This window comes from Paroedura picta, chromosome 8 (genome assembly GCF_049243985.1).
Source record: "Paroedura picta isolate Pp20150507F chromosome 8, Ppicta_v3.0, whole genome shotgun sequence".
NCBI lineage: Eukaryota > Metazoa > Chordata > Lepidosauria > Squamata > Gekkonidae > Paroedura > Paroedura picta.
In genome coordinates, this window is record NC_135376.1 from 69507103 (window position 1) to 69534488 (window position 27386).

The 27386-nt window shown below is 55.0% G+C and overlaps 1 protein-coding gene across 2 annotated transcripts; it reads left to right on the top strand.

The window, feature by feature from the left end:
• Positions 1-9605: 9605 nt before the first annotated feature.
• HHEX (hematopoietically expressed homeobox) lies at positions 9606-25969 on the top strand. 2 transcript variants are annotated; one of them, XR_013233667.1, is made up of 5 exons: positions 9606-10056; positions 18221-18399; positions 18999-19049; positions 22479-24046; positions 24099-25969. XR_013233667.1 is itself a non-coding variant. In XM_077350264.1 (4 exons), exons 1-4 carry the CDS (start codon positions 9699-9701, stop codon positions 22710-22712), a joined length of 822 nt encoding a protein of 273 aa, XP_077206379.1. In that variant the 5' UTR covers positions 9606-9698; the 3' UTR covers positions 22713-25969. The 2 variants fall into 2 exon arrangements, 1 of the variants encoding a protein (XP_077206379.1); XM_077350264.1 differs by having other exon boundaries at positions 22479-25969.
• Positions 25970-27386: the final 1417 nt, after the last annotated feature.

Below are 27386 nucleotides of genomic sequence, written 5' to 3' on the forward strand. Positions count from 1 at the left end.
CGGGACATGCTCTTTAGCCTCTAAAATTCAGTTTGTTATTTCCAAGCACGATTCTGGTATAAATGGCTTTCTCCATTTCTTGAAGTGCTTTCACTTCAGTCAGGCACAGACACAGGAGTATCTGTTAACCGGAGTAATCGTAACGGTTGTCTCATGACAGAAGGTCTCCTTGACCAAAAGCATTCAAGGAGGTAGGGATGTTGTGAAGTGGTCAGAGTACTAGATCAGCCCTTGGGAGACTCAGGTTCAACTCCCTGCTTTGCTGTGGTAGCTTCTTGCTGGGTGACCTCGGGCCAGTCACACCCTCTCAGCCACCCCCACCTCACAGGTCTTTGTGAGGGAGAAAATGAGGAAAGGAGAGCAACATAAGGTGATGCGGGTCCCTACTGGGGAGAGAGAGGAGATATAGGAACAGTGAGGCCAGTCTTCAGGCTAGGTGGAAACATCCAGGGTACCCTACCCTGGGGGGTGGATGGCTGCAGGGATGCGGGAAGGGGCTACACGACCCATTTTGTTGTATCTTTTTGGCTCATGCTCTGTTAGTTCTCTTATGGGATGGGGTTTTTATGATGTTTTATGGTTGTTATAGAGCCCCTTGTGGCGCAGAGTGTCAAGGCAGCAGTAATGCAGTTTGAAAGCTCTGCCCATGAGGCTGGGAGTTCAATCCCAGCAGCCGGCTCAAGGTTGACTCAGCCTTCCATCCTTCCGAGGTCGGTAAAATGAGTACCCAGCTTGCTGGGGGGTAAACGGTAATGACTGGGGAAGGCACTGGCAAACCACCCCGTATTGTGTCTGCCATGAAAACGCTAGAGGGCATCACCCCAAGGGTCAGACATGACCCAGTGCTTGCACAGGGGATACCTTTACCTTTACCTTATGGTTGTTATTTTTTTTATATATTGTATGCCGCCACAAGTTCCCAGAGTGGCGAGCTAAAAATCTAAGGAATAAACAAATGAACAATAAGCTGCTATTATTTTATTCATTTATCATATAGCGTGCGTGAAGATATCGGCAGGAGATCCAAGGGATGCTGAGAGGTGCAGACATGAATTCAGACTTGATTTACAGAACAGTCTCCTTGGCCCGGATCCAGAATTCTATGCCTGTTGTTTAACAGAGGATTTCTACAGAATGCTATGCATCATTTTGCACAATCTAAAAAATCCTCCCATTTCCTTCCTGAATGCATGACATACAACGTTTTCGGTGAACGCTTGAACCTAATGTAGGAGTAAGGAGCTCGAGAACCAAATCAGTGCCATATTGTTCAAAAATGGAAACGTAAAGAAAAGCTAGGAATTCATTTTAAATTACTGCTAAAAAAAATATCAGTTGAAGCAAAAAAAAGTTTCTGTGTCCAGGTTGGGATCTGGGGGGATACATTCACAGGGACAAAATCAAAGTGGGAAAGCTACCCCAATTCAATGTTGATTATTTCAGTCATCCTATTGGTCTGTTCACAGGATCAGATCCCTAGACATTCTTTTTTTCTTTTTCCTTCTAGGTAGGGTGCTTTAGGAGAAAAGCCGATAAACCCACAATTACTAGGAGAAAGTCAACAAGGTGAGGTGGCACCACCCAGCCAGGTGGACTGTTTACTCTGGAATGGAAGAGAGACAGTCACTGGACAAGATAGCTCTCTAACCGCTGAGATAAGAAGTTTCCTTTTGATATGGGTCCCTTCCCTGCTGCAGCTCAAATGGTCTGGGAAGGTAAACGGAGACCCTGTTCAAGAAATCTCAGCAAAATGCACAACCTTGGAGCCATCTCTAGCCGTTTTTCTTCTTAAACCCAAGTCGGATTCTGTTCTTCATCTTTAATCCCCCCTGCAGTGTTTTTAAAAGACATTGGCTCCCACGTAGGAAATACATCTTTTGATTTTAGATGATAAGTTAGACAGGCAACTCTCTTTCATTCTCTGCCCAATGGTGACAAAAGCAAAGGGCTTGGCTTGCCATTTAACTGGCTGAAAAACTGGAAGAAGAAGAAGAAGAGTTGGTTCTTATATGCCGCTTTTCTCTACCCAAAGGAGTCTCAAAGTGGCTTACAGTCTCCTTCCCTTTCCTCTCCCCACAACAGACACCCTATGAGGGAGGTGAGGCTGAGAGAGCCCTGATATCACTGCTCAGAACAGTTTTGTCAGTGCCGTGGCGAGCCCATGGTCACCCAGCTGGCTGCATGTGGGGGAGTGCAGAATCGAACCCGTCATGCCAGATTAGAAGTCCGCACTCCTAACCACTACACCAAACTGGCTCCTCTGGAGAGGAGAGGCCAGAGTTTACTTTAAGATGCCTCATGAATCTCCACTGGTACTAAGATGCTACCCAGCGTGAGCCAGTGTGGGGTCATGATTAAGAGTGGTTGATTCTAATCTGTAGAACTAAGTTTGCTTCCCCACTCCTCCACATGCAGCCAGCTGGGAGACCTTGTGCTAGTCACAGTTCTCTTGGATTTGTTCTCACAGAAGTTCTCTCTGAGCTCTCTCAGCCTCCCCTACCTTACAGGTGGGGAGAAGAAGGGAAAGGTGTTTGTATGCTTTGGGACTCCTTTAGGTAGTGAAAAGCAGGCCATAAAAAGTCCAGCTCTTCTTCTTCTACCCCCATTCCTCTCAAGACCCTGGATGTTACAGAAAGGGGCACAGTGCAGGTCCTGCTGCACACTGGTGTGCATGCATGCTCCCCAGCCATAGAGATACTTGGAGATAGTTCCTCAAATGCAATTACGCTGAACTTCAGAAATAAGTTCTCCCTCCTCCCAGTGTAGAGAGGGCAGGCTGACATGAAGGTAGGGCCAAGAAATAGGAAGCAGCAAAGTGGCAGGAGTGATATAGCAGTTCCACCTACTTGAGATCCTAATGCAGTGAAAAAACATAACATGAACACTTGAAGCTGCCTTCTCCTGAATCACTTCCTTGGTCCATCAAGGTCAGTATTGTTTACTCAGACTGGCAGCAGTTCTCCAGGGTACCAAGCTTTTTGGCACATCTCCTACTGCCTGATCCTTTCAACATGAGATGCTGGAGATGGGCTCTGGGACTTTCTGCATGTCGGGAAGATGATCTGCCACCGAGTCCTGGCCCTCCAAGTGAGACTCTCCCAGTGGCCATTTTCATGACTAGAAATCCTTGATTGATGTACATCAACAGAACAATTTGTAGTGTACTCTGCTGATGTGTTCTGGAAGGGGCTGCAATTAGGAGAGCCACCAACAAGACACAGTAGGGTCCACCATGGTTTTTCCATGGCTACGTTTCACGCTGTGTAGCTCATGAACCACTGAACTGAGGGCAAGAGCTTTCTGACTGGAAGGCACTGATCCAGAGAGTCTTTAGCCCAGGTGGGCTATCATTACAGAATCTGGTTCTTCTTCCTCACCTGTAACCATCTCTCTTCTTAGGTAAAAACAACACAATCACTATCCTTTCCAGGTTCCGATAGGCGGCCCTGCTAGTCTGAAGCACCAGAATAAAGTTTGAGTTGCAGTGGCACCTTTAAGGCCAACAAAGTTTAATTCTGGGTACAGGCTTTTGTATGCCTGCCTTCCATAATTTTGCAGTTTGGTATATAACAGGGTGCCTTTTTTGTTTTGCTGTCAAGTCACAACTGATTTATGGTGACTCTGTAGGGTTTTCAAGGCAAGAGACATTCAGAAGTGTTTTTTTCCAGCTCTTGGCTCTGCATCGTGACCCAAATCCTTGCCAGGGCTGACCCTACTTAGTGTCTGAGATCCAGCAAGATCCAACTAAACTGGGCTATCCAAGTACTGCATGTATCTCTCCCCTGTTATAAAAGATGGATGCATCTTGCATTTGCACATGTTACACTTATGCCTAGTCCCTGTTTTGTGTGTTTGTGGAAAACATCTAAGGTGGTGAGAGAAATAGGGTAGTGAATGTCTTGCATAGTGCAGGGGGTTGGACTAGATGACCCAGGAGGTCCCTCAAAACTCAGTTATTCTATGAGTCCTTTTACATTCAGGGTCATTTTTATTTTGAAAAAAACAACAGTCCTCTTAATATTCACATGTCTCTTTAGGGTGTTCCAAGTCCTTCCTAGACATTTTCTAGTCTAGTGGAAAGCTGTGTTGGTCTAAAGTAGCACAACAAAATTTGAGTGCATTGGCACCTTTAAGACCAACAAGGATTATTCAAGGCATGAGCTTTCCTGTGCTTCCCCAGGCAATGCAACAGATTGTTAATAAGAGCACAGACAGCGGGAGAAAGTAAATTCTTAGCCAATTAGTAAGCAGCATCCCGCCATCCACAATGACTGACAACTGTAGCCTGCATGGGTGGGTTGGGGATGGAGGGTGGTGCTTACAGTACATTCCAGAACCTTCCTGAAACTTCATAATTAGTTCTTTCTCATTTTTATTCGGTTTTTAAACTCATTCTATTAGTGTTCTATCCCATCCTATTGTTAATAGGCTTCCATTGACACAATTAATAGCTTTTGGGGGGGAGGGTAACCTCCCACCTCACCCTCGGTCAGCGTTATTACCCCCGATACTGGGGGGGGGGGAGAAAGTAGACAGCTGGAGCCGAGAGAGCGGCTGGGGGGGGGGCGGATTCCGACCAGAGCGTCCCCGGTTCCGACTAGGCGGTCCCCCTTTGCAGCTCCGGTGGGCAGACGCGCGACGTCTCCGGCTCTGAGCCCCGCCGTGGGGGAACCCCGCCGGCCTCTCTCGCCACGTCCCGCGGGCGCAGGGAGAGCAAGCCGGCGTCCTCTGGCCGCTGCAAGGCGAAGGGAGTTCCTTGCCTGCCCGCCCCTTTCGTTAGAGCAGCAGGCGGGGCCCGCGGGAGTCGAGGCTGCCTTGAAGGCGCCCACGGGATCCTCCGCCCCTGGACCGCCGGCTCTCCTGAAACACGGGGCGCCCACGTCGGGGAGAGTCCTGCCTTCGATTGGAAGGCGGAGGGGCGAAGCGCACTTGTGTGTTGGAAGCAGGGATGCCAGTCTCCAGGAGGGACCTGGAGACGCCCCCCCCCCCCCCCGGGAATCTGCAGAGATCAGTTTCCCCTGGAGGACAGGGTGGACTTTTTGTCACTGGACCACACTGAGGTCTCTGTGCTCCCCAGGTTCCACCCCCCCAATCTCCACGGGTTTCCCAACCTGGATGTGGCAACCCTTATCCCTCCATCCCCGGCTGGCGGCCAGGGGGAGCTGCCACCCTCGTTGGAAGGGCTTGGTATCTCCGCCAGCCCTGGCCACCTCTGCACAGCAGGCGATGGTCTTTTCTTGTGCCTGAACCCTCCATGGCATGGCATGGCCGGATCTCCTCAGGTGTGGAAAGCTCAGCAGGGTCAGTACTCGGTCGGGAGACCACCGAGGAAGGCCGTGGCAAGGGACCTCTGCTCTTTGCTTGCCTCCAAAGCCCCTTGTTGGGGTCGCCACGAGCCAGCTGCTTGACTTTATAAGCCCCAAACACGCCAGATGGCTCAGAGAGAGTGCTCATGACGCACACGTGGGATAATGCCTTTTCAATGCACTTTAGAGGTAGATTTTCCTGTTTCACACTGGGCAATGCAGCTGCACAAGCACACTGAAAGTGCATTATCCAACACATGTGGAAGGTCGATCCCCTCCTCAGGCTTACTCAGGGGGGTTTACTTCCAGGAAAGTGTTCTTTGAGGAGGATTGCACACTGGCACATGCCATAGTTCCGGGGGGGGGGGGGGGGGGGTCTTCGAGCCTCCGGCTCATTCCGCACAGACTGGATAAGGCGCGTCCAATGCTCCTCCGAAGCGGATTTTTATGGCACAAGACAAGCGCATGACCCAGCGACTGTCACCGTTTATCCCACTCCCTTGAAGCAGAGTGGAAGGCTGATCCGGAGCGAAGGGCTCGGGCTTTTCCTGCCGGAGGGCTCTTTCCAGGGGATTAATGCCTCCTTCTCCTTGTTATTGTTGTCACCATCATCATCATTATTATTTGTATCCCGCCCTTCCCTGGTGGGCTCGGGGCGGGCGACCACCAGCCTCCAGCCACCCTCCCCTTGGGCCTGCTGAGGCTCCGAGCGAGTGGCGCCCTCCGAGGGGGGGGGGTGTTGGGCGGGAGGGGGATTCCTGGGGCCGGCGACCTTGCCGGAGACCCCAGCATATGTGTTTCCCCGCTGGAGAGGAGGAGGCGAGGAGGAAGTTTTATTTTATCCAGAAAATAATTAAAATCTCATGCATGTTTTATTGGTTTGAGTATCCAGCAGAGTGGAAATATTGAAACTTCAAACCCTCTCGCGTTTCTAAAAAAGAAAGAGTCAGGACTGTTGAGTTTTACGAGCTCTAACTGCGCGGAGGGGGAGAGAAAACACCTTGACGGGGACAGCTTGGAGGAGGGGGGGAGGGAGCCCAGGGCTTTCCCCCCCTGCAGTCCCGAAGGGCTCTTAAAACCATAATGCGCTCGACAGTAAAACCGAGGAGCGCGATATTAAAAATCATGGCGCGGCATCAATGGCGTGGCGCGTGGGAGTGCGGCGCTTCCAGGGCGGAGGGAGGCGCGACGGGGCGGAAAATGACGCGCGGGTCTCGGTCCCCCCTGGCCGGCGCGATGGACACCCGCGCTTCACACGGCCCGCTGCTGGCACCACCGACGACGGGCGGCACCATCACCCGGCCAGCTCATCCCCCGGGGACTTCTGCCCGCGGCCCCCTCGCCGCTCGGGTCGGGGGGGGGGAGTGGGGGTCTGCCCTCGGCTTAGTCCCGATCCTCCGCCGCCTCCTTCGCCGGGCGAGTCCTTCGCTGAAGCGCGCTGCCAATCCGACGCTTCCCGCCGCGGCTCTGCGCTGATGCGCTCGGAAAGGGCGGGGGCGGCATCGGTCGTAGCCTGGACGGAAAAGGCACCCAAAGGAGCGCTCTCCGGGACCCGCGCCGCCTGTTCTTGACGAGAGCGAATCGGGGGCCTTGGCTCACGTCGGCGGGGGACTCGGAGAAACTGACGAGGATCTGTGGACGCGCCTCCCGTGCCGGGGACTGAATGGACCCGATTCGCAGCCAGAGGCCGAGCGGGGTCGTGGTGAAGAGCGGCCACCTCCGCTCTGGAGAAGTGGCTTCGATTCCGCGCTCCCTCCGCTGCAGGCGGCGGGGCGACTTTGGGCCAGTCGCAGTTCCCTCCGAGCTGTTCTCTCAGGCCCGCCTCCCTCGCCGGGCGCCTGTGGTGGGGAGAGGAAGGGAAGGCGAGGATGAGCCGCCTTGAGACGCCTTCGGGCTTCCTCTTCTCCTCCTGCCTCTTGTCCTCGGCGCTTCCCTGCTGCTGTCCGCGGGGGCAGCGTCATGCCCAAGAACAAGACCGGCAACAGGCGAAAGCAGCGCTGCGTTCGTCGCCATCTGTTTTTTGTATGCCGCCTTCCCCCTCCCGAAGAACTTAGCACGGGGTGGGGAGGATTAAGGCCTGCGGGGGTTTCCTCTCGCCCGTCCATTAGCGAAGCCGACAGCCGGCTCTTGCCCGAGAGGAGCTCGGTTCCTTCCAGCAGGGCTGCTGAGGGAAAGCTATTACTGTTTTTTCTTTGTTTAATTTCAGTATGGTTTTTTTAAAGGGGGGGGGAGCTCAAGCCCCGATCCTCCGCAGCCTGGGGGCGGGAGTCGGAGTATCCCCCCTAAGAGGAACGCTTTCAGAGGAGATCCCAGACCCCCAAGGCCGATGGCTCAGGAGATTGCGCTCAAAGCATGGATAATGCGCTTTCAATGCACTTTCGCTGCAAAGGATTGCTAAGACACTTGGAGAGTGCATTGTCCGATGCCAGAGCTCCTCTGTTCTCCCCGGGCCCCATGGACCCGCGGGCCCCATGGACCGTTTATGCACTGGAGGTTTCATGCTAGGATGCTGGCTGGAGCTTTAGTCGTGGCAGGTTGCCCCACCTCTTCCTGCACCCACATGGGGGAGCATTTGGCCTGGTGCACCTCCTCTGCCCTCGATTTCTACTCCTGCACAGGAGCTGGGGCAATGAAGTTCCCAGTGCATAAACGGTCATGGATACGTCACCCCAGTTGTGTTCTTACAACCATTCCGGTAAGGGAGGCTAGTTCTGAGCGGGGCTGTGGGTCCGTGGTCCCACTGGCTACTCTCAAGAGCTTCCTGACCGCATGGGGATGTGTTCCCCCCCCCCCCAGGGCCTACCTTGACGTTGCATTGGAACCACACTGGCCCTCCCTAAGGGCGCTGGATCAGCGGCTGGGTGGGGGAGGGGACTGAATTCCACCCTCCCCCCCCAGGAAATCCAGGCTCAGATAAGGGGGTTGTGGGGAAAAGGAAACAGACTTGAGGGGCATCTTAAAGAGGTAGAATTGTTGTTGACTTCATTTTTTCTTTGACGTGGTCTGTAGTTCCCACCTTTCTCACTGGGCCTTGAGCCGGAGGACAAGTGACCCAATGCAATCAACGCTGGAAGAAGAAGAAGAAGAAGAAGAGATGTTTTAGTACCCCCCTTCTATTACCCAAAGGAGTCTCAAAGCGACTTACATTCCTCTTCCCTTCATGTGGGGCTCCATGTGGAGGAGCGGGGAATGAAACCCGATTTTCCAGATTAGAGGCTGCTGCTCTTAACCGCTACGCCCCACTGAACCCTGAATCCCAAGAGAGCCTTTGGGGACGCAGGAATATCGCTAGGGAGGTCAAGGTTGTCTCCCGGCAGGCTGGGGGAGGGCAGACGGCCTTCCGCATGGATCGGCCAAAGGAGAAGTGGCCGTGGGTGAACAGAGGTGTCTCTGCTTCCAAAGTTATGAGCCGGCGAGAGTGCCTCTGAGCGCGCACAGTGTGTCATGCCCCCTCCCCCGGAGCACTCAGAGGCAGCGTTTCCCGGGGGCTGCTCTGGAGCTTGCCCAGCTGCGCTGCGAGTGCCTGTGAAAATGTTCCCTTCTCACCTGTCCCGCTACAGAATGAATCCGCCCCTGAGTCGCAGAGTCCTGGAGCGGCCGAGGAGGCACCCCGCCCCCTCCGGCGCTGGCCTTCCCTGCAAGGGTGACGGATCCCAGTCTGTGCCTTGGCCCTGGCTCGGGAAGGGGCAGAAAGAAGCCCCCCCCCTCGAGGCCTTGTCAAAGAATTCCGAGGGAAGGCGCCGCCTGTCAGTCTGCCTGGAGCGCCCACGGAAGGCCACGCAGCTGCTTTCTGCGGGGTCAGGCCATCAATTCACCGGGCCCAGTATCGTTTGCTCGGACTGGCAGCGGCTCTCCAGGGTCTTGGAGCGGCCTTCCGCAGTCACTGGAGGCAGGGAGGGCTGAACCGGGGACTTTGCGCCTTCCAAGCGTATGCTGGGCGGCCCTGGCCTTCCAGCCAGATCCCTCTTGGAGCCCCCTCGGGACTGTCCTCTGGGGCAGCGCACTCTGTCCATGTTCAGGGGGCTCCAGCTCTGGGTTTCCCGGCCCGGAGGAGCCGAGGGAGTGCATCCCGGCAGCCTGGCCCGAGTCTTCCCTCTTCCTGCCCGGCGGCCCTTGTGGATTCGGCCGGCAGCGCCTGTGGATTGGCACCGCGGGGCGAGAGGGCGGGGTGGGGGGCGGGGCCAGGCCTCTCCTGCCCGGAGGACTCATTGGCCGGCTGGGGGGCAGGGCGGCCGTGGCTCCGCCCCCCGCGGCTCCACCCGCTTGAAACCCGCCGCCGGGCGAGAGGCGGCCAAGGACAGCCCCTGGAAGCGCCCTGCGCGGCGGCGGCGGCGGAGCTGGTGGGAGCAGCGGGGCCGGGATCGGGGCCCGGGCGCGGCTGCCGGCACAGCCATGCAATACCAGCCGGGCGGCCCGACGGCGGGCCCCCCCCTGTACGCGCCCACCCCGCTGCTGCAGCCCGTGCACCCCACGCCCTTCTACATCGAGGACATCCTGGGCCGGGGCGCCCCCGGGCAGCCGCCGCCGCCGCCGCCCAGCCTGCCGTCGCCCAACTCCTCCTTCACCAGCCTGGTGGCCTCCTACCGCACCCCCGTCTACGAGCCCACCCCCGTCCACCCGGCCTTCTCGCACCACCTGGCCGCCGCCTACGGGGCCGGGGCCTACGGCGCGCCCCCCGGGAGCCCCCTCTACCCGTTCCCGCGCGCCGTCGCCGACTACTCGCCCGCCCTCCTGCGCCACGACCACCTGGGTGAGCAGCGTCGACGCCCGGACGCGGGGGGGGGGCGGGAAGAGGGGGGAGGCAGGCGAGAGGGCCGGGCCTGGGCGCTGGCAGGGGCTCCTGGGGCTCCGGGACCAGAAGAGCCAAAGCGCCCGCCCGGAGTCCTGCTCTGCCTTTGGGGTCCAGCCTTTGTCGTGCTCCCCCCCCCCACAGGAACTGCGCTCTCTTGGTCCGTCGGGTGTGGGGGGGGGGCTGCTGCAAAGGACGGGGCCTCCTCAAGGCTCCTAAGACCCTGGGGCGGGCGGGCCGGGGTGGGTGGGCAGAAGCGCTCCGAATCAGAGGCCTCGGCCCCGGGAAGCCCGCGCAACCCTTCGGGGGAATGGGAGGCAGGGGTCGGGGCGAGCGTGGAGGTCCCAACCCACCGACGGAGCTCTGGCGGCCGCCCTCAAGTCCCTTTCCTGCACCCAGATCGGCAGGGCCGAGCTTCTGGCCGCGGAGGTGGACGGCAGGGGCCGCCGCCGGACTCACCTCCAGCCCGTCTGTCGCGAGTCGCGGCGCCGGGAGCCCCGGTCCTTAGCAGCCGGAGCCTCGGCAGAAGGCGAGCCGCACCGGCCTCGTCCCAGCCCCCCCCCCCCCGGCGGCGGGTCTCCGGGAAAAGTGGGGAGAGGGGCTTTCTTGGGGGGGGGGAGGAATGGAGAGCCGCGATCCTCGGCCGCGGCGGGGCCTCTGGCAAAGTGGGCGAGGGCGCGGCCCACGCGTTAGACCTGCGGCCGGTTTGCGGGTGTCACTCTCGGCCGGCGCCCAGTTCGAAACACAACCCGGAGTCCCTCCGGAGCCAAAAATAGATGGAGGTGTGGGGAGGGCGTTTCGACGTGGCTGCTTTGTGCGCGGCGGGGAGGGCCGGCCCTGCCCCCACAGGTCCAGGCAGGCGCGGGACAGGAGAGGCCCGGATTTTCTCCCCCCCCCCCGCTGCCGCCCGGGAGGGGGGGGGTCTCTGGCAGCCTGCGAGATTGCCTCGGTGCCGTCCGGCCAGGCGGGCCGAGCCCTTCCGCCCGGGCCGGATGTCTTGAGCCCCCGATAGGGCTCCCGGGGGCCTCAGAAGCGGCTCAGCGCTTTCCGGGCCGCCCGGGGCGGGCTCTTCCCCGGCAGTCGTGCGCGCTGCTGATTATTTTATCGACATCCTCAATACAGACAAATTCAGGAAACACTCGGCTTCTGATAGCCTGGATCCGTTTTTCTGATATGCCTCATTTCCTCTGCGCCAGAGCGCCCTTTCTGACAGCCGCCGCAGCTCCCCCCCCCCCCGCGCAAAACAAGCGCCCGGCCAAGGCGGCCCTTCCCGGCCCCGGATTGCCCCCGCCCGACGCAGGCCAGGGAAGCCGCGGAGTCGCCGGCGGCAAGGTCGCCCTTGCGAAGGCAGCGGCCGGACGGAGCTTCCCGCACGCGTCGGACAAGGCGCCGCCAGGGCGCTTTCAATCCGGGCGAAAAAGCACGTGGGAAGCGCCTGGTCCAAGGTGGCCCTTCGGGGGGGGGGCAGTGGTCAGCCTCTGGCGGCCCCGATCCCGCGCGAGTTTACTTGGGAGTAAGTCGGGAAAGATTCACTCGGCTAAGCAGCGCCCAGGGCGGGTCATTCCCTCGGAGGGGGAAACGTGCTTAAGGATCGCAGGGCAAGAACGATTTTATTAGGCGTCGATTCCCGTTGCGATCACCGGCTGGGGAGGGTAGCCGAGGATCGTGCGGCCCCCCTAGACCGTGGCCTACCTCGCAAGGTCGTCTGCGAGGGCGGGCGGGGGACCAGCCGAGTGTGCCGAAGCAGCTTCCGTTCTCAGGACACAGTTGGGGGCTCGGGGCACCGCTCAGGCCAACCAAGTTTTAGTCAAGGTATAAGCTTTCGGGTGCGTGCACGCTTCTCCTGGAATAACCAAAACGGAGCCCAATAGCACCTTTAAGAGCAACAAAGATTTATTCAAGGCGTGAGCTTTCGAGTGCAAGCACTCTTCCTCAATCTAAATGCATGCACTCGAAAGCTCACGCCTTGAATAAATCTTTGTTGCTCTTAAAGGCTCCACTGGACTCAATTTTGGTTGTGCTACTTCCGACCAACGGGGCTCCCCAGTTGAATCTACCCCTGGAATAACACGCTGGGTTGGCCTGAACTTGTGGCGCCCGTTGGCTGTCATCCCCCCCCCCCCGCCCCGTGGGGAGCCCCGTTGGTCGGAAGCAGCAGAACAAAGCTTGAAGAATTAAAATTATATAAATAACTACGAAGGATCGGAACACAGACTTTGCTGCAGAAAGATTTCTTGCTTTTTCACAATATTTTTTACAGTATTTTTACAAGCGACAGGCCGCTATTTGTGCGGGGCAGCAGAAAAGAGCCGGAGTCCAGCGGCACCTTAAAGGTGGCCCAAACGCGCATCTGGCGAAGTGCGCCCGCACACGAAAGCTTGTGCCTGGAATAGTCCATCTTAAAAGTGCCCAAGCTTCGTTCGAAATAGATGGAGACGCCCTGGAATCGGTTTCAAGCCCGCCAGTCGTGCCCAAGCGGCTGGGGTCTTTTTTGGGGGGGGGGGATTATAGAGAGGAGGGTGCACAAGTACCGCTGGGACCATTAAGAAAAATATGCATTGGCTTCATGCACATCCCGCCTTCCTCCGGAACGGGGGCCCAGAGCTGCTTGCATCGTTCCCCTCGCCTCGGTTTTCCCTCCACAAGCACCTTGGGAGGCAGGTTAGGCGGCCGGCCACCTTCCACGGCAGAGAAGGATTCGAACCCGGATCTCCCAGGGCCGCCACTCCCCACCAGTGCTCAGCAGCGCCTGTCTAAAGGGCCCCCTTGCTCCTAGGCCAAACCGCTCCTGTCCCCAGGGGGATCTTCTTGAGGAATCCGTCCCGCTGGTTTCTTCAGCAGCGCTTGCTCTCTCCGCAGAGCGCGCTCCCGAAATCCCTGCCAGCGCTGCCCGTGGGAGCTGAATGGAAGGAGCCCTTAGGATCTCGGGCGAAGGTCCCGTTCCTTGTGGCTCGCATCCTTAGCTCCCAGCGAGCGATCCAACACGTTATCCACCACATTTTCGCGGTTTGTGGGGGGGGGGGATTTTTACATTGGAGTAACCGCTTGCTTAGGTTGGCCTGGCCTGGAGTCCCAGAGATATCCGGAGGCGTTCTTTTCGCACCGGTTGGGTCATGCGCTTTCCAGGCATTTTAGCCACCCTTTGCGACTGTGGGAAAGCGGCTCAGGGGTATAGGATCGGGGTGTCATTAGGACTGGGGAAACCTACCCGCTATAAATACAGTGAATGGAGTTAGGAAACGCCGGAGATAAAATTTTACATCCCAGGCACAAAATTTTACATCCCAGGTCTTACGTTTTCCCCAGGGAAATGAAACAAAACAAAAAAGAATTGGGAAGCACTCCAAGGAAAAGTGCTTATCCGTCGGGGCCGCAGGCGCTCCCTTCTCGGGAGAAATGCAAGGAAACCCGTCAAAGCGACGGAGGAGAGCGCGGAATTTGTTGTCTTGTTTTTGGTGGACATGCCAGTGCTTTTTATTTATCGGAAATATTTTTTCACCGTTTGTTCCAGAGTTTTTAGACAATGTGTCGGTAATAATAGCCCGACTTTTCTATGCGTGGAGCGGAGGGTGGACGGAGGGGAAACCGATCCCGTCCACTCGGCTGGGCCCCTTCTGCACATGTAAGATAAAGCACTGTCAATGCAATTTAGAAGTAGATTTTCCTGTTCCGCTCAGGAATATCCAGCTGCAAAAGCGTCTTGAAAGTGCATTATCCAATGTGTGCAGAATGGGCCCAGATGGATCCCAAGAGGCATCTGAAGAGGCTCGGGGCCGAATTGGAGGATGGGAGAGGCAAACTCTTGGGGGAACTTCTCCAATACTGCAGGCCAAAGACGGGGGGGGGGGGGGAAGCGGGGTGGAAGATGTCCCAAAGATGGACAGAAACTTCATCGCCCTACTGTCTTGGGGGCCGCCCAAGGAAAGCAACTTTAAGCCCTGGCAGAAAGTTTCTGATTGGACCAAGGAAGTCCCCAAATAATTCTTTGCTTCAAGAGGGCAAGTGGTGTCTGGAATGAAAAATGCATGGAAAATCTGTCCCTCAAAAGCCAGCCCTGGAGCAATGGTTAGAGCAGCGGCTTCTAATCTGGCCAGTTGGATGTGATTCCCAGCTCCTCCACATGCAGGTAGCTGGGTGACCTTGGGCTAGTCACAGTCCTGTTAGGGCTGTTCTGTCAGAGCTCTCTCAGCCCCACCTATCTCAGCCCCACCTATCTCTGTCAGCCCCACAATAGGGTGTCTGTCGTGGGGAGACGAAGCGACTGTGACTGTAAACCGCTTTGAGACTCCTTTGAGTACCCCGATCCTTAGTTCGTACAAACCCAACTCTCACCTCCTCCTCTCCTCACATCCCAAGGCAGCAGATGCCTTATCTCATACATTTTGGCTTATCGTTCTCCCCGCCCACCTTTTATCCTCACAGCATCCCTGGGAGGTCGATCAGGGGAGAACGAGACTTGCCCAACGTCACTCGGTGAGCTGGGACTCGGGACTCCTCATTGCTACTGTGACCCTCTGAGCACAGCCCAGGTATCTTGCTCAAATGTCTTGCCTGGGGAGCTGCTGGCTGGCCAACAGATGGCTGGCCTGGACGGGACGAGAGGAGAGGAGAGGAGAGGAGAGGAGGAGACACGGGTCTTCCCAGCCCCACCTCTCTGTTGGCCAGCCCAGATCCGTCCTGTCGCTGAACCCCGCCCCCTCCCCAGGGTCTGCCCGGGGCGCCACTTTGGCTTTCCGAGGAGACCCGAGAAGGGCCGTCGGGAAGTCTTTCCGCGCTCCCTGTCGTTGGGAGAGATCAGAACGTGACCCACTGGCGGACGTGCTGCCATCTGAGCCCCCATGGGTGGCTGACGCTGTCCCCTGCTCGGCCAAGGCGCAGACCGGGGAGGCTTAGCCCGAGTGGAGCGGCTTCAATGGCGCGGGAGCCGCCGGGGAGACCCCCGAGAGGAGGAGGGATTTCTCCTGCCTCTTCCTTGGCAAGCTTTCGGGCCCGATCCATGTGCGCGTCTAGGAAATTGCGGAGCCTGAGAGAGACCGAAGGAAGCCTGCGTGGCCTGGCCTAGCCTAGCCTCCCTCACAGGGTTGTCATGACTGACGGGGTTCCTGGCAATTCCTAGCAAGGAAGGATGAGCTGGGAAAAGAAACGAATCAAATCGGGCCGTTTCCAGGCCTCGGTATTGACTCACCGGGGTTTCTAGGTTTAACTGCGTGGATTAAAGCCCTCAGCATCGCAAGTGAGGCTACAGGCTTTAATCCGCTCGGTGCTGCTTCAGGGCCTGCCTGTGGATGTCCTGGGCGTCGCCCCTGCGACTCGAATCGGGCGACTGTTCTGAGCTGCCTTGGGCTTCCTGCGTGGAGAAAGGCGGCGTGCAAAAAGTTGAAGAAATACCTCTTGTGGTTTTTTTTTTTTTTGCATAGGCTATTCTGGCATCCTAGAAGGAAACTTAAAATCGGTTTTGATAACCCTTTAATGTTTCAATTAGTTTTTAATCGCTCGGTTGTCTTGGATTGATGTGGTAAGCCGCCCTGAGCTCCCTGAGCTCTCGGGGAAAGGCGTATGGAAATGCGAAAATAATCCAATAACAGAAAAGGGTGGTTTTAAAACAGGGTGGTCTAACAAAGAAGGATGTTTTTTATTTATGGGGGCGTCAAGTGGAGCGGTTTTCATTTTATGTTCACCTCTTTAAATCTCATCTGCAGAGGGAATCCAGGGCTCACAAAATCCTTACCGGGTAGCCAGCCCTGCCTTCCCGGCATCTCAAAGGGGGGATGCAAATCCTTTCCAAGGCCATGAGGGGGCAAGGGGGGGGTGAGGATGTCGGAGGGGCGTGGAGAGGACTAGTGGGGTCTCGGTGTATGTGTGTGTGTGTGTGTGGGGGGGGCGCTGGGCACGAAGAGAGTGGTCGGCCTGGAAGTCTCCCTCGGGCTTTCAGACGTTCCTGGGCACTTGGGGCAGGAGTGGAGTCAGCCAGGGGAGCGCAGGAAAAAGTCACAATTCAAGGCGAGATTCACCGTGCAGTCCTATGCAGAATGACTCTAGCCAGGGATCTCCAGTGTGGTGCCCGCCAAGTGTTTTTAGGACCAGGGCTTCCGATAGACTTATTGGCTGTGCAGAGGTGATTTTTGTTTTGTTTTAAATGTTGCTTTGGCGCCAGCTGCGCCTCTGCAGGGTCTGCAGGGGGTTAGTGAAGCTAAGCTGTGGCGATCGTTCTGTGGCTGGCTCCGCCTCCATTCGATTGCTTCTCCCAGCGTGCCGGGTCAGAATCCGGTAGGTGTCCGCAAGCTCCAAAAAGCAGGGGACCCCAAATCTCGTCTAAGCCAGGGGTGGCCAAACTGCAGCTCTCCAGATGTCCCAAGGACTCCATGTCCATGAAGCTGGCAGGGGCTCAGGGTTATTGCAGCACATGGACATTTGGAGAGCCAGTTCCGCCACCCCTGGCCTAACCAGCAAAAAGCAGTAGGCTTAGACTGGAGGAACTCTGCAGTCGTTCGGGGAGGAAGCCGCCTTCTTATGGAAGGAGCCTCTCCCTTCAGGCTTCAGCCCCGGGGCTCTGCAGCGGCCGATTGCCACCCTGGAATCGGTCTGCGCTGCGCCCAACTCCTTCCTGAGCGCCAGGAGTTTTTCCTTCCCTGTGACCCCCGGAGCCACAGAAGGTGTTTGCTGGCGCCTCTGGGACCGATTATGCACTGGAGGTTTCATGCTGGGCTGCAGGCTGGAGTTTTAGTTGTGGCAGGTTGCCCCACCTCTTCCTCCACCCACAGTGGGAGCATTTGGCCTGGTGCACCTCATCCGCCCCAGATTTGGCAAGAGCTGGGGCAGTGAAGTTCCTAGTGCATAAACGGTCCGGGTCCCACACCGGCCTTGACCCAAGCGCCCGTCGGAGCGAGGCCTTGGCTCGACGCACGTGGACTGACAACTACCTACTTCTACCATCTAATCATCCCACAACACCGAAGAGCATTCATGTTATCTAGAACTAATGCTCTACCTTCTGCTGTTCTATATGGTAGACTTCAACAGATCCCGCATTCAGCTAGGTTGTGCCCCTGTGGACAATGCTGTATAACAGTGGTACCCAACCCTTTTTATCACTGGGGACCACTCAACGCCAGGGACCACTCACCGGGGACTACTCAACGCCGGGGACCACTTACCGGGGACCACTCAATGCCTTTTACAGAGGCCCGGTGTGGGGGGGGGTTAGTTTACTCCTCTACTCTCAACCACTGCCCTAACGCTCTCTGATCGCTATCGTAATGTTTAAACATCCCGTCAAAATAAGATACAGACACGCCACAACAATGAAGTGTGTTGTAAAGGGCTGGGGGGGATGAAGTAAAGGGCCGGAGGGGGGGAGAAGGCGTCCTTCGGGGCCCACCTCCAATTAGTCAAAGGACCACATGTGGTCCACGGCCCACAGGTTGGGGATCGCTACTGTATAGAATCAATTACACACATTTTCTTCCATTGTCCATTTTATTCCTCGATCTGAGCTAAATTTCTAAACTCACTGCTGTGTAAAAGAGAATTGCATTCGGATGAACATCTCAGTTTCTTTTGACATCCCAGACCCCTGATATAATTGAACCAGTTGCAAAGTTTTTACATCTTGCCATGAGAAATCATGAATGTACTATGTCTTACCCTAAAGCATGATCTTTGCCTTTGTTTTCACTAGCAGTGGATCCTTTTGCACTTTTCCCTTCTTATATTGTATTTTATATACTATTAAAGGCTTGTTGTTGTTGACTGACAACTAGGCCATGGTCTTCAGTCCCCAACCAGGTTCCCTCCAGGCTCCGCACACCCCCCTCCCATCCACCCCCACCTGTCCCTTGGGGATGGTAGCAAGACCCAAGGGCCAGGGCGTTTCTAGTCAGATCGAGGAAGAAAGGGGAGGGGGAGGGATGAATCTGGGTGACTCGATCAGGTTTCTGGTGGTGGGGGGGAGTAAGACGCTTGGGCAACGGTGTGAAGAGGACAGCTCCACTGGCAAACGGGCACTGGGAGGGCTCGAAGGGGCATGACTGCTCAGGTGTAAAGAGCCAGGCGTGCGGCGTGGGAGGGGGGGCCCCCTGGTCTCCGACCTGACCTGCCTGCCGGTTTCTCCCCCCCCCCCCCCCAGGGAAGCCGCTGCTCTGGAGCCCCTTCCTGCAGAGGCCGCTGCACAAGCGCAAGGGCGGCCAGGTGCGCTTCTCCAACGACCAGACCGTCGAGCTGGAGAAGAAGTTCGAGACGCAGAAGTACCTGTCGCCGCCCGAGAGGAAGCGCCTGGCCAAGCTGCTGCAGCTCAGCGAGAGGCAGGTGAGCCCCTGGCCGGGGAGGGGGAGCGGAGAATGGAGGCCGCGGCCCCTCGGAGCTCCCCAGGGTGCTTTGCGTGGGCCTGATCCGCAGGGGGCGCGGGAGTGGTTCAGTTTGGACCGGATGGGATCCGTCTTGGGCGAGTGGGTTCGAATAGGCCTCCCCTCTGTTGGCGCAGGGGCTGCATTCGTGGCGGATCTGTTTCCCTTTGGAAGCGGTTTCAGAGTGGCGGCTGCTTTCACACGCCCTGGCGCACGCCCTTTCAACGCACTGCGGCACTCGCTTGCAAGGCGATGTGTTTCCCACAGAAAAATCCAGCTGCACAGAATCGCTAGAGCACCTGGGAAAGGGCGTGCTCCCAGGCAGGTGACATTTCCCGACAGAGGGGTTCGGAGCCATTTCCACCCCAGGCAGCCCACGGAGTGCGCGCTGGAAGATGCCCTTTCAATGCGCTGTACAAGTCAGCGGGGGGGGGGCACTTCTGGGCTCCCTAAGCAGTGGCGGCAGCCTCGCCTCGGCCTCTGGAGACCCCAGCCCAGCCCAGGGGGCCTCTTCTCCGCCGGACCTTCACGGGCCTCTTCTCTCTCTCGCCCCCCTCCTAGGTCAAGACGTGGTTCCAGAACCGGCGGGCGAAATGGAGACGCCTCAAGCAGGTAGGCCGACGCCGGGGGAGGGGTCCCGGGGAAAGGGGCTGGGAGGGCTGCCCCAGGGCCCTCGGAAGACACTCCTGGGAGGCGGGAAGTCGGAAAGCCTCTCCCGGCGATCCGCAACGGGGACAGGCGCTCCGGGCGCAAAGCCCCGCCGGGAGTGGCCTCGGAGCCCGGCCAAAAGCAGCGCTGCGCTGGGAAACTTCCGGGGCACTTTCGCCTTCCCGGGCCCTCCCGCCACAATCACACCACAAGGGGAAAAAATTATATCACTTTCAACACTGCACCTATCTAAAAAAAAAAATGTATGGATGTCTTTTCCCATTTATATGCCGCCTTTCCCCAGCGGGCTCAGGGGCGGCTCACAACAAAGATCACATAAAATCATATGGAATCAATAAAATCGTGTCGAGCCTATTTTGTTTCCGACAGAACTTTCAACATGTCAATCCCCCCCCCCTCCCGATCTGCGTCAAAAAGACGTCTCCTCCCTCCCTCAAAGGCCGCTCCTTCTCCTTCGGACTTCAAAGGGTCGCAAACGTTCCCGCAGAGGCGGGCTGGGCCTCTCAAGGAGCGCCTCTCTGTGCCGGGCGATGCCGGGGCCCTGGCCGGGAAGCTTCTCGCGACAATCCTGCCCCAGGACAGCCTTCCCCGGGAACGTCAGGCCGCCTCCCGGGCGCTGGGGACCGAGCCCTCGTCCACGGGAAAGCCCAAGCCGAGCGACTTGGCGGCAGCACCGGGCGTTTGCCCGACCCGGACCTCTTTCTCCGGACCCAGAAAGCGCGGGACTCGGAGCCCTCTCCGCCGGGGGGGGGGGGAAGGGGCCCCTCAAGTCTCTGAGCCCCCTTAGGAATCAAATGTCACCCCCCCTCCCAAAAAAGTTTGTAAAAATTATTATTCATTATTTGCCACTCCCAAGTAGGCTCGTGGCGGTTTACAGATGTCCAGTTAAAACCCCCATTAAAACCCTATTAAAATGGACAAAAAATACAAATACAATGGGCCGACAACATGGCAGAAACCCCCCTTGACCCCCAACCGTTACCCCTAGAGGGAGGAGGCAGGAGAGGCGAAGTTGCAGCATAAGCGGGGGGGGGGGGGGCTGCTCTAACCTCAACCGTAGACCTGGCAGAAGAGCTCCATTTTGCATGCCCTGAGGAATGCTGGAAGGTCCCACAGGGCCCACAGCTCACTCCAGAGCTCGTTCCGCCAGGTAGGGGCCAGGACTGAAAAAGCCCAGGTTGAGGAAGGAACCTGCAGCCGGAAATTGGGGACCCTTTCCGTGTTATTGGCCTCCTCAGCTCCCCTCCTCTCCTCTCATTGAGCCACTTGTCAGGACCCCCAAGCACCAGAGGCCGGGTGGGGTCATCACATGTGAGAGTTCTTCTGAGCAGGTGATGAAGGATGCAAAAACACTCTCTTCAGGGGGTGGAGGGTGCCGGCATTCCTATTGGTTTGTTAGAGGCAGCATCAGGAGTGCAATGGTCTTGGATCAGGACCAACCAGAACTCCCAAATTGGTGGTTGAACAAAACAACATCTCCCTTCACATCCCCTCCCCCCAAAAAAAGGGGGGGGGAGAGTAACACACAAAGCATCTTGTGCCTCCCTGAATGAGATTTTTTGGGGAGGGGATAGAGAGAGCCAGACTTGCATCTTTGATTAAAGACAACAACTTCATTTGTGACTAACTGGAAACCCCTTATTGACTTCTTGTCTGAAAGGGGGGAAATGTGGTTTTAAAGAGAATAATTTTGAAATAATTTTAATATGAGTCAGTAAGCTTGCTAGGAACTGACAGATTTGAATCATATGGTCATTGTTTTTGTCCTAGCCTGGAAACTCAGACGTCATTGTGAATATATTTCCCTTGTCTGTTCACCTGTTTTCATTCCCTATTTACTTCTGTTTTCTGAATATATTTCCCTTGTCTGTTCACCTGTTTTCTTCCCTATTTACCCTCATGTATCCTTTGTAAAACTTTTCACTGTTTGCATTACAAATTCTTCACAAAATGTAGTTTAAAAAAAATCTGGTGCCTAATGAAAAGGCCCCCAAAATCTGCAGATTTTAACAATCTCAAACCACAGAGAAGGTTCTGCAAACAGAATGAGGTTGGATCATGGACTACAATTCCCACGAGCCCCTGGGAATTGTAGTCCATGAACATCTGGAGGACCACAGGTTGACTACTGCTGCTTCAGACCACTGGCTGGGGAACAGACAATACCAAACTCACCAGGGCTTTCCTTCAGGGCCAACAAGCTGAGCATTGAGATGCAAACTGGGTTAGATGTGGGAGTAGCCTTCTCTCTCCTCACTTTCCTCAGCCCAACTACTACTCCCCACCACTCCTTTTGAGTCGAACTTTGCGGTTTTAACTCCTCTATCGCAGTTTCAAACCCATCTGTTTTACCTCATTCTCCCGGACCCCAGTCAATATCAAACTAGGGTGTGAAGCTGTGAATTTGCTTTTTTGACAGTTCCCCTTTCTGTCTGTTTTCTGTGGAGGGTCATTTGCAAGGCAAAGGGAAGGGCAGTGAAAGACTTCACAGACTCTCAAGGGTGAGACAGATCAGTAGTTCGTGGATTTAATGAAGAGGCCAGTTTAGGCTGCATGGCTGGGTAGAGGAATAAAACAAATGTTTACAGCAGAAGCCAAACTGGGTGATCCTTGTCAGTTCATACCCAAGTCCCCCTGTTCACACGTAAGCAAAACCAGATGGGAGGACTAAACAGAACCTGAGCACACACATGGGTGAAGGGAGGTGAATCCTGGCACCCTCCACAGCTTCCTATGAGCTCATTGCAGCATTTGTCTTCCTCGCTGGACTTCAACCGTGGAAGTTGAGCAGTGTAGGGCTGAGAGTGCTGCTAGTCTACAGCTGGGGAACCCTGGGAATCAGCTGCACTCACCATACAAGTCTACTCAGAACCCCAATCAGGCCGTTCCTCAAGGCAGGAGCTACCACAGAGAAGGAATGGGAGCAGAGCCTTTGCAGTGTGGCTCCTTCAGAAGGTTTCTTTCAGATAAGCAAGACTCTCATGAATATATGAAGTTGCTGGTCTTCCAAAGTCAGTAATGTCTACTCCAGGGGTGGACAAACTGTGGCCCTCCAGATGTCCATGGACTACAATTCCCATGAGCCCCTGGTCTACTCAGACTGACAGAAGCTCTCCAGGATCTTGGCCAGAGGTCTTTCCCATCACCTACTGCCGGATCCTTTAACTGGATATACCAGGGATTGAACCTGGGATCTTCCACGTGTCAAGCAGATGCTCTGACACTGAGCCAGGGCCCCTCCCCATGACTGAGCATAAAAGGAGATCTCCACCCATCCTCTTCTTACCCTCCCTATCCGAAGCTTCCTTTCTTGATGGGCTGATTCAGTATGCCTTTCCTTTGCTTAACCATTAACAGGAATTTTCATTTCAGGAGAACCCTCAAGCCAGCAAAAAAGAAGAACCAGAGAGTGGGGATGGCCACCAGGATCCGAGACCGGAGAGTTGCCTAAGCGCTGAGCCAGATAAGGCGGTGTCACCCAGCCTGCCACGGTACACCCCCTCACCAGCTTCCCAGGGAGAGCTGGACTCCGACGTTTCTGATGATTCTGACCAGGAGGTGGACATTGAAGGCGACAAGAGTTATTTCAACGGGCCCAACCAGTAGGGACCTTCTTCTTGTTTTTCTTAATGAACCTTCTCTCCGCTTGCACTTTAAGAGGAGTTGCCTTGACAAGAACCAATTTTATTTCAAAGAAAGAAGAAAACAAGCCCCTTCAGACTGAGAGGGGAAATGGACACGTTTCATAATTTTAACAATCAAGTATTTCTGTTCAGACCATCTATTGATAAACGACATTTGTATACTGATAATTTTGACATTCACTTGGGAATATAATAGTGCATCCACCTCCAGGAATTGCTGTGTTTTGGTCTCAGGATCCTGAGCCAGGTGAGAAAAACGGACTTGATTTCATAGGAAGAATTTCACCTCTGGCATGCAACCTTTGGCACAAATTTCCCAGAGGTAAAGGTCTGCAGAGAACAGAAACAAAATGTTATATGTTGGTAACAACCATAGTAAAAGGGGTGATGTGTGGGATGTCACGGTTAAGAGCCTCTATTACAGAGACCCGGCTATGATTCCCCACTCCTCCACCTGCAGCAGCCAGCTGGGTGACCTTGGGCCAGTCACAGTTCTGCCAGAGCTCTCTCAGCCCCACCTACCTCACAGGGTATCTTTTGTGGGAAGCGGAAGGGAAAGAGATTGCCGCTTTGAGAGTCCCTCCGGTGAGGAAAAGCAGGGTGTAAAAAACAACTCTCATGAGGTCAAGAACCAGCATGATGTACTAGTCAGCACAGACTGGGTTTGAATCCCCACTCGGCCATGGAAGCTTTCTGGGTGACCCTGGGCCAGTCGTTCTCTCTCGGCCTTACCTACCTCACAGAGTCATAGTGAGGATACAATGGTGTAGGGGGGACTATTTATACTCGTCCTGCAGGGGCTCATGGGAATTGTAGTCCATGGACATCTGGAGGGCCGCAGTTGACTACCCCCGCCTTAGTAGGAGGGGCAGGGTAACCAGGAATCACACCCGGGCCTCCCAATTGGAGTCCGCTACTTTTTAACCAGGGGTAGACATGTGCTCTCAAAGTGCCCCCTGCCTTCAGGATGGATTCTTGCTTCAGAACACAGGAGGAAGAGAAGGAGGAGGAGACCAAGGTCCGTCTTGTCCAGCCTTCTTTGCAAGGATTTCAGTCAACAATCTCTGCCGCTGCCTTCCTTCTGCTCACCATCACTGGCTGGATCAGCTGAATGGTCAGTCCACACCTTCTGGCTAGGGAGACTACGGAGGCTTCAGCAGTGGACATGCCGACACATCTTGCCTCTCAGCATGGAGGTCCCATTCAACAGCCGTGGCTGTGCCCTGGGTGGAATTTCAGGAATTTGTCCAGCCATTTTTGAGAGCCAGCTGCGGTGTGGTGGTTAAAGAGCAGCCGGCTGTAATTGGCTGTAATTGGAAGAGGCTGTAATTGGCTGTAATTGGAAGAGGCTGTAATTGGCTGTAATTGGAAGAGCCGGGTTTGAGTCCTCACTCCTCCACAGGCAGCTAGCTGGGTGACTATGGGACAGTCACAGTTCTCTCAAAGCTGTTCTCACAGAGCAGTTCTGTCAGAGCTCTCTTAGCCCCACCTACCTCACAGGGTGTCTGTTGTGGGGAGAGGAAGGGAAAGGTGTTTGTAAGCTGCGTTGGGATTTCTCTGGGGCGTGAAAAGCGGGGAATAACAAGACCAGCTTTTCTTCTTCCTTTTGAAAGCCCCTCATGGTGGTAGACATCCATTGCCGTGAGTTGCACAAGTTAATGGTGTGGGAAGAAATATTTTCATTTGTCGGCCTGGACCGACAAGTATTTCATTTCAGAACGTATGAAGTTGTCTTGCGGTGAATCAGGCCATTCAGGATGGTCTCCTCTGACCGGCAGCAGCTCCCCCTGGGTCTTTCTGGGCACCTCCTACTTGAGAACTTGTACACCTGGGACCTTTCCTTGCAGAGCACACTCGGTCACTAAGCTGTCGCTCTCCCCTCCAGCCAGGCAATACTCAGGCCATAGCGAGTGATGCTTTTTGTTTGGTGCTTGTCCTTTAAAGATGTCTTAAAGGGCCCACTCCTAGTGAGAGGTTCCTGATGCCAATGGTAGACTTGTGCAAGTCACTCCAGAGGGGGAGAACCTTCTGTGGCAAAAACGAATAGGCCCCTGAAAGACTTAACAAAGTTTTACTCCAGCCAGGGTGCTTGTGAACTAGAACCCACTTCCTCAGGCACAGGGCAGTGGCTCTTTATATACCAGGTATTGGGGAAAGGAAAAACAGCAGACAGGGTCAATGGGCTGTGAAAAGCAGGAAGTACAGGGGAGGGGAGGGGGAGGAGAAGTGCTATTACCAAAAATGCAAACAGAAGTACAGAGGCCATCTGCTAGCCTTTCCAAGTCAACTCAAACCTGTACCCAAGCTCCCCTGGAGCCTGCTTCTTATGTTTTCAAATCTCCCTTCGCTTTGCATTGCGTCTGGGGAACACAACCTTCGTTGGAAGGAGATCGTTCATCTCAAAGGTTTCTGGTTATTTTCACCCATCAATCAGGTCCTTCCCTTTCAGAATTCAGACATTCTCCTAAACTGAACAGGCAGAGGGAGCACAGGGTTAGGCAGGCAGGCAGGGGCCACCAGGGACCCTTTCTTGTCTAGCGCAGGCTTTCTCAAGCAGTACCCAGATGAGTAGGAGTTAATTAATTGTTAATATATATTTTTTAAATTTGTTCAACATTTATCGTGTGATATGACCATTCATGATCATGCTGACCCCCCCTCCCCAAATGGCCAGTGATGGGCCTGGAGGGGTGGGAAGGGGTCCATTCTGGCAGGGGCTCATGGGAATCGTAGTCCATGGACATCTGGAGGGCCACAGTTTGCCCACCCCTGGTTTAAACTCTTAAGTTAGCCACAACCATGGCTACTCCTGTCACCCCCTGAGCATCCCACGCAGTCCACGCCTTCTTAGGAAATGACGGATTCAACTTCCTCCCTCCAGCTCTTGGGGAAAAAACCAACCACTGGTCCTTTGCTCATCACAGCTGGTTGTCTCCTTTCACTAGGTTACTAAAGAACACAGCTGCACGGCTGTAGTAGCCAAATGAACCAATGGTCTCTCCTGAGCTAGTAGCCAAAATGAATGGCGGTCATACTTATGAATGGTGGGTTGCTTTCCTGCTTTGTATAATCGGACGGACTTAACCCGGCAGGCTTGTTGCGCCTGATGTTTGTATTATGTACATATTGTTTAAATGCAGACAGTTATTTAATTATTTTTTTGGGTTGAACTTGTCTGTGAAATAAAACTGGATTAGGGCCCGCCCCTTCTTCTTTTGACTGATGTTTCTGAAGGTGTTTCCCCTGTGAGTGGTGAAATTATTTTTAAAGGGGGTCACCACCAGTGGCCACTCAGAAGAAAGTGGTCCCCTCGGATGCTTTGAATGATGGGGGCTCCCTGGATTGATAGTTGTTTACTACACTGGCTAATGGAGGGTTAAGGAGGGGTGACTGACTGGGGGATTTTCCTTCCTTCATAGGTATTATAAACTAGCCAGAACAGACTCATTTCTAGCCCTCTCTCTTCTTTGTTCCTTTTGACTAATTCTCAATTCTCAGTGTGTGTGTGTGTGTGTGGGCATTGAGCTTAGTGCTGATCAGGCTGCCCCTCCCTTGAAAAAAATGTACAGAGTTATCCTGCTCTGTGTACCTGGGGGAGTATCCTTTTCTATCTTCATGGTGCTGGAGCAGAGGGGAGGGTTGTCCTTTGCCCTGTTATCTGGACAGAAGAAGTCACCTGGGGAGGTGGCCACCACCTGGGTGATCCAAATGCAAGGCTGAAAGAATCAAAGAACCAGTGGCCATTGGGACAGCCAGTCTGTTTGCTGCATATCTGTCATCATGGTGCACCTTTGGCTCTGTGCAACATTCTGCACATGTTAGATAATGAAGAAGAAGAGTCTGGAGAAAAGGAGGCTAAGAGGGGACATGATTGCTCTCTTTAAGTTTCTGAAAGATTGTCACTTGGTGGAGGGCAGGGAGTGGTTCCAGTTGGCCGCAGAAGCTAGAAACCTCAGCAATGGCTGTAAACTATATGTGGAATGATACTGGCTAGATATTAGCACAGGAAAACTCAACTGCAAAAGCACACTGAAAGTGTTATCCAATGTGTGCAGAATGACTAAGGTCTCCCTTTAAAAAGCATTTGATGGACGGGGCTCATGGGAATTGCAGTCCATGGACATCTGGAGGACCACAGGTTGACTACACCTGCTTTATGGGACAGCTCAGTTCTAGGCTTAGGTAGACTCTGTAGGGGTAAGTGCAATTTGGTGAAAGATCAGAGAGCAAAAGGTCTTTCTTTCCCCCTTTGGACTGAGGGGCAATGGAGAAAGATGAAAAGTAGGTCTGGATTCACTAGCCAGGAAGGCCTCCCTAGATCAGTTCTAGAACAGGACATTCTGGCAATCTACCGCACTCCTTTTCAGGCAATTGTTAACCCGATCTTGGCATCTCTACCCCTCAAGCAATGCTGCAGGAAAAGAAGCACAGGGCAATTTGACCTCTTGATGGCTGGTTCACACAGTCCTCACCTACTGGTTGCAACCTCAAGGGACAACTTGAACACTGACAGAGCTTTTATATTTCTTCACCTGAGGAAAACCACAGTGATTGACAGGCTGTCTTGCTCTCTGAGACGCAAGACAGAGGACAGAACTAGAAAACAATGCAACACAAAGAGCAGAACACATCTGAT